General features: G+C 35.3%; 1 protein-coding gene across 2 annotated transcripts; it reads left to right on the top strand.

The window, feature by feature from the left end:
* Window positions 1-2,764: 2,764 nt before the first annotated feature.
* Window positions 2,765-4,426, top strand: LOC109163942. 2 transcript variants are annotated; one of them, XM_019312674.1, is made up of 4 exons: window positions 2,765-2,915; window positions 3,037-3,090; window positions 4,060-4,168; window positions 4,257-4,426. In XM_019312674.1, coding segments are annotated over exons 1-4 (240 nt in total). In that variant the 5' UTR covers window positions 2,765-2,840; the 3' UTR covers window positions 4,259-4,426. The 2 variants fall into 2 exon arrangements, with proteins under 2 accessions (XP_019168219.1, XP_019168218.1); XM_019312673.1 differs by having other exon boundaries at window positions 2,766-2,915; window positions 4,060-4,129.
* Window positions 4,427-6,921: the final 2,495 nt, after the last annotated feature.

The following is a 6,921-nucleotide window of genomic DNA, read 5'->3' as shown; positions in this document are numbered from 1 at the left end:
TTTTAGTAAAAATTGTTTTTAAATTTAATTATTTTGCAATGGGCTTAGGGATGGCAATTGAACCCGCCCCCGACGGGGAAAACCGACCCCCGCCCCGACGAGGACGGGTTCGGGGATTTATTTCGGGGAACGGGGGCGGGGATGGGGGGAATTACCCAATCCCCGCCGGGGACGAGGACGGGGACGGGGATTGCATTCCCCGCCCCGACCCCGACCCTGATCCCGCCCCGAATTCCCCGCTAATAAGTAATAAATTAATAATATTAGATAGAATATATATAATATTAATAATAAAAGTTTAAAAATTAAAACAAAAAATAAGTAGATAACCGGTCATAAAGTCATAAGTCATAACCCTAACTCTCTATTCTCTAAGTCTGCCACTCTGCCTCTCATATTCTCATAACCCTAGTCTCTCCATTATCTCCATTCTCCAACCGTGAAGTACTCGCCGGCATTATCTCATATTCTCATAACCCTCCTCTCTGTTCCATGACTTCCGTCGGCCGCCTCCCTCTCTGTTCCGTCGCCTCGCCGCGACGCCGCCTCCCTGACTCCATCTCTGTTCTTACGGGTCTCAGGCTGCAAGTCTGCAATAGTGAAGGTAAATGAACCATTTTTCATTTCAGTTTAGTTATTTTAATTACTAATTAATAATTAGCATTTCTCATTTCTGTTTAGTTATTTTAATTACTAATTAATAATTAGCATAGTTCTCAATCACTGGTTCATAGAATGTATTACCATTTCTGTTTAGTCATTTCTGTAATTCTGTTTAGTTAGAATAATTAGCAATCACTGGTTCATAGAATAATTAGCATATTTTAATTTCTGTTTAGTCATTTCTATAATTCAGTTTAGTTATTTTAATTACCATTTCTCAATCACTGGTTCATAGAATGTATTACAATACTGGTTCATAGAATGTATTAAAACAGTATACAAACTTGTATAAAAACTTAATCACTGGTTCATAGAATGTATTAAAATAATTACAAACAGAATTTCTTGTTAAACTAATTTTATTTTTTCATATATTATTACTTATTAGAATTGAAGGTGATAATTCGCATGTTGGCGTTTGTGACTCATTTACTCCAACGCCTGTGAACTCAAGAAACTCAAGCAACTAGACCAACTGTTGAAGGTGAGCTTCTTGTGTATTTTTATAGTTATTAAATTATTAAATTTACTTTTTGTTTATCTTATTATTTTGATTTTGCACTTGTTTATTTTGTTGCTTCAGAATCCGCTTCAAAAACTCAAACAACTTGCCCAGTTTCAACCGTTGCTTCAGAATCCGCTTTATCTACTAGTGGTAGATTGATATCGCCTCATCGTAGTAGACTCTGAAGCGATAAATTATTTTGAGGAAGAGTTGAATATTCAAAACTTGAAAATTGAAGTTTTGAAGTTTATTTTGTTTTGTCATGTACTAATGTAATATGTTTGGACTTTGGAGGAGTTTAAAACAATTTAAAGTGTTTGAACATTTTATGATTATTATTTATGTTAGAAAGTTGGAACTTTATAAGTTTGCATATTTGCAGGGATTTTAGAGTTTGAATATTTTAATTTTATTAATCTATGTATTTTGATTAACGATTCAAGGCTTAACAATATGGATTTGTAATAATATTAGTCTTTTTTTTTTTTTTTTGAAAAATTAGTCTTTTTTTTTTTTAATAGGCATAAATAAAAAACGGGGCGGGGATTCCCCGTCCCCGAAAATCCCCTGTGGGGATGGGGATGGGAAATAATTCCTCATCCCGTCGGGGAACGGGGCGGGGACGGGGAATGGGGAAATATTTCGGGGACGGGGACGGGGACCCCATTTCCCAGCCCCGCCCCGTTGCCATCCCTGAATTGGCTTTGGTTAACCTATTTTTATAACCTATTATTTTTTACTATCCAAATATCTTAAGTTCAAATGATTTTTAATCCCTAAAAACTTTATAGTCCAATGATACCAAATTGTTCTCCTATATATGAAGTGATGGGTTCAAAATGATTTTTAATCCCTAAAGTTTTTATATTATTAGAAATTCTATTCCATTACATGCTTATTCCGCAAAATAAACGTGACATAAAGTAAGTGATTTAAGTCATCAAATGTATAAATCGTAAAACCAAGGGAATTAAATACAAATTCTACATTTATATTGGAGTAAATATCCAAAATGGTCCCTCGACTATAGCTAAATTCACAAATTGGTCCTCAACTTTCAATTTCACCCAATTAAGTCCTTAACTTTGCAATTTTGACACGATTTGGTCCTCCATCTAATTGACCGTTTGTTGACCGTGATCGACGATCTCCAGAAGAACCTTCAACTCTCGTCGGAGCACGTGGAGGCCTCCAGGATGACGTTGCACCGGTTCGGAAACACGTCGTCTTCTTCGCTCTAGTACGAATTCAACTACATTGAATCTAAAGGGAGGATGCAGAAGGTGATCGGGTTTAGTAGATTGGTTTCGACAGTGGATTCAAATGTAACAGTGCGGTCTGAAAATACAATCGGAACCTTAAAAAACCGACGATGAACCATGAATTTACATATATATCCTCAAAAATCACAGTCAACAAACGGTCAAATAGACAGAGGACCAAATTGTGTTAAAACTACAAAGTTAAGGACTTAATTGGGTGAAATTAAAAGTTGAGGACCAATTTGTGAATTTAGCTATAGTCGAGGGACCATTTTGGTATTTACTCTTTATATTGAGTATTGACCCCATTAAAATCCCTCTTTTTTTTTTTTTTTTTTTTTTCCTTTAAAGTATTATTCCGTGCATCTCTTCCCTGTTATCCTTCCATCAGTTTCTTCTATTGAGAGAAGATGCCCGCGCCTCCACCGGCAACTGGAAGCTCCAGCTCTCCGGCGTTGTACTCTCACCACGATCTTCTCAAACTGGTCGGTCTTTATGTATTCATTTGTGTATAGGATTATGATTCCCTAGATTTAAAGGTTAGGCGAGAGAGCGAGAGAGATTATGATGATTATCTAAATAACTAATGTGTTTCCGATGGAACAGGTGAGGAGTCACGAGGTTGCATTAGCGGAGCTCAATAATATCCCTGCTTCTCGAGTATGTAATTTCTTCTGTTGATTTATTCTTACTTTCTGCCTTAGCTTGGTTATGGAAACAAGCATGGTGTTTGATGAGTTCTTCGGTCAGTTTATCCAGTTCATGTGAATCTTGAATAATAATGATGATTTTTCTTATTTTCCACTGCCAAATATAACTGAGCATTTTGGAATTAATGGTGATTGAGTATGGTAAGCTTGAGGATTTGAAGCTTCAGGATTAATGTGGTTGGATTGTAACTTAACAAGGCCCTAGAAAGAATAGGAGGAGCTAAAATTATGGATGGGTTGATAGTTTTTCTTGGATGCTCTCTGCATTGGTGCTTTTGGATTTTATCCTTATACAAGTTTTCCTCTGACTATGCATTTAGAATTATCATAAATTTAGATGTAGTTATAGTAGCATTCAAGTTTGATATCAGAGTGTTGCTGGCCATAATTATGATTATCACTAGATTGGCAGTGATTATGATTGACAACCTATATGATGCCTTTCATTTGTTCAGATTCTGTCAATTGTACCTAATGCTTTTGAGATACTTAAAATTGATTCTTTAATTTCAAAAAAAAAAAACGATTCTTTAATCAACAGTAAAAGGAGATGATACTATTATGCTAATTAGGACTTAGGCAAGAAGTCAGATTATGTATTAGTATGAAACAGCAAGGCACTGTTTGCTTGTATGGATTTGGTGTCATGTGGCTACGCTATATGCTTTCAATGTTAATTTTTGTTGGCTACTGTTTATAGTCTCCTTCAAATCTTAGGGTTAGCATATGACCTGAAAATGAGGAGAGAAATTTGTCTTGCTTCTAACCTTGGGAAAGGCATGGGAATTAAACATGACCTTCCGAAAGGGGTAATAGCCATGCAAGGAGGTCCAACATACATTTATCTGTTCCGTTAATCATGGACTATATACATTACTTTGGATTTGCTTATGGATTTGTATTTATTTCTGAATGCCAGACTGTCTTCCAGAGAAATGGGAACCTATTTTTCCGTACAACTGCTCAGAAGGCAATGTCTTATGAGCAAAGTAAGAACTTTACCCAACTTGAGCCATTACTCCTTTTGTGTATGTGCGTTTTGATCAAACAACTTGATTAAACTTTTCACTGTCAGTTAATTTTCGTATCTCATTTATATGCGTTTGTGTTGTACAGAGCAATTGGAGATGGCCAAAGCTAAGCTGCAAAAGCTAACTTCTTGATGTTATCAAGTGTTTTTTCATGGTTTGGTTGTAGCCAAGTGCAGTATTTGTTATATTTGTGAAAAGTTCCCTGATGAACATGTTTGAAATGTTTCAAATTGAATTTCACAAGTCCTTTGGTTAGTTTAAATAAGGAAAAAGTTTTAGGATTAGGAATGGCTAAAAATTTGAAAGTTGATTGACCATGGATGGTTAATTTGAAAGTTGAATGACCATGGGTGGTTAAATTTGAAAGTGTAAAGACCACGGGTGGTCAAATTGAAAGTTTAGGACTAAACGTGACAGTGACACTATACTCGGAGGCTGACCTCAGCTGATATTAATTTGGAGTGCAAAATTTTGATTGCTATTTTGCACTGACTTTTGATTTCTTCCCATTTTCATTTTCTCTTTCATTCTTCATTTTCTTTTCATTTCCTCATTGATCTCTTCATCAAAATTTTATCCGATTTCTTCTATTATTTTCTGTGCATTCTCTATTTTCTTTCCCATTTTTTGCTTTGATTATAATGGATTGAACTCATTGAAGGAGTTAGATGGGATGAATGCTATTGTCTTTCATATGTATTGGAAAATTGGAAATAAGGGATGTTCTCATTCTTTCAAAAGGCTGAACTCAAACCCTAAGGGCTCCCCACACCCCGACTCGACAGAGCATTTGAGAGGATGTAAATCATGATAACTCAACTGAACATGAACTATAGAGGCTAGATCTTTGCTCACTGCGCACAAGAAACCACCCTCACTTTGAGAGATTATTCCCATACTGTCGCTGGGATGTTCTCATTGTACTAAGAGTGGATGTTGAAATTGATGAATTGAAAGGTCCGGCAATAAGGTGGAAGAAAAATATGTTAAAAATCAAAGGAGGAGAAAATATATGATTTTATTAATAATAAATAATGTATTACAATAGATGGTCCATGTGTGCCTACGTATTGAAGAATTGAACTATATAGAAACATTGGACCTGTGACCAAGCTCACTCCTAGTTTTTATTAGTCAACACTTTATCATAAGTTGGAACATTTAAAAGTCTCAAATTTAAATTAACATAAACACTCCCTCTAACTTGAAATTACAAATGAATATTAATTTGAATCGATTAGAGAATAATAGTGCGGGATAACTTTGGATGACAAAGCACCAAGGGACACAAACACAAACATTCTCAAAATAACACAACAGCACACACACTGTAGGACCACCCAAAAGAAAAAGAAAAAAAAAAAATCTTCAAGTAGTAGAGGTGAATGGTTACGAGTAATAAAACCCAAAGCAATGAAGATAACCCAAAGTGATGAAAAGAATAGAACATCCGTTGGTTGTTGATGGTGGCACTCCCCATGACTAGCTACATGGATAATATTAAACGCGACAGCGCCTATTCAATACCGTTAAAAATTTTTTTAAAAAAAGAAAAAAAAAAACAAATGTTGATCGACAAGGGTGTTTTGGAATAATAAAAACCTTCAAATTCCACCATAAAGATACAAAAATAGCAAAAAAAAAAAAGGATGGAATATTTTTGCTGACAAAAAAGGTCATGGCCGGTTTGCGATGGAGGATAAGGACTTGAAAAAATATATATCATAGTGATCATCGAAGGAAGAGGAACTCTCTAATTTAAGTGATTGGACTAGAAGATTGCGAAAGGATCGGAGAAATTTGAAAAAAAAAAAAAGAAAAAAACGTAACAAAGTTTTGGAGATGGCTTGTGATGAGATCCCAAACAGCATGGTGGCTTTAGTTTGCGAAGGAAGCCACTAGAAAGGTTAGAATTAAGAAAATAGTTGTGCTAAGCATTTGTTCACTTCATTGGAAAACCTATTTCTATATGGAAAATTAGAAAAAAAAAATGGCTTAGGACATGTATCCTTTAATATCATGTTAAACTTGAGGGATTAGAAAGTCTTGCAGGTGACAAATAGTCATCGCTTGTCAATAAAGCGGAAGTAAAATATGTTAGAAAACAAACAAGGAAAGTCTTCCTTGTGTGTTCTAAGAGTGTGGAATGACCTTGAGAAAGTCTTCCTCTCGGTTAATGACACGTCATCGAGTCAATTGACTCTCACTCTTGATCCTGATCTGGTCACGTTACCTTGACCTAATCTAATTTCTATTATCCGCCACCTTCTACATACTTGTTATTCATCTTAGTCATTACTTGTTGTCTGCCATAATCAATCTTTGTTAGGGTTAGATTTCAATGTAATTGATAGTTCTTTGGGATTGAGAACACATAAGCTTGTATTTATTGCCAATCCTTTGAGACTTGTATATTTTAAAACCTTTTCGAGAAATTTTAAGTCCGAGAAACTTGAACATATGAAAGAATTTTTAACACAAAGTATGCAGCGGAAAATATTAGTCCCTTTTTAGTTACTTGCATGTTTTTAATCTTAATTTAGGTTTTGTTTGTTAATGCTGAATATAAAAGCTTGTAAGTAAAGAGAGACACACACACATAGAGATAGAGAGAGAGACACACAGACAGAGAGAGAGAGAGAGAGAGAGAGAGAAAGAGAAAGATTTATAGTTGTTCAACCAAACCTAGTCTACTCCGCTCTTCTCCTAAAACTCCTAGGAGGATTGCACTAAACTATTTGTTACTTCGT

This window comes from Ipomoea nil, unplaced genomic scaffold, assembly GCF_001879475.1.
Source record: "Ipomoea nil cultivar Tokyo-kokei standard unplaced genomic scaffold, Asagao_1.1 scaffold3054, whole genome shotgun sequence".
NCBI lineage: Eukaryota > Viridiplantae > Streptophyta > Magnoliopsida > Solanales > Convolvulaceae > Ipomoea > Ipomoea nil.
Note: the sequence above shows the minus strand (reverse complement) of the source record. Positions and strands in the feature narration are given on the sequence as shown.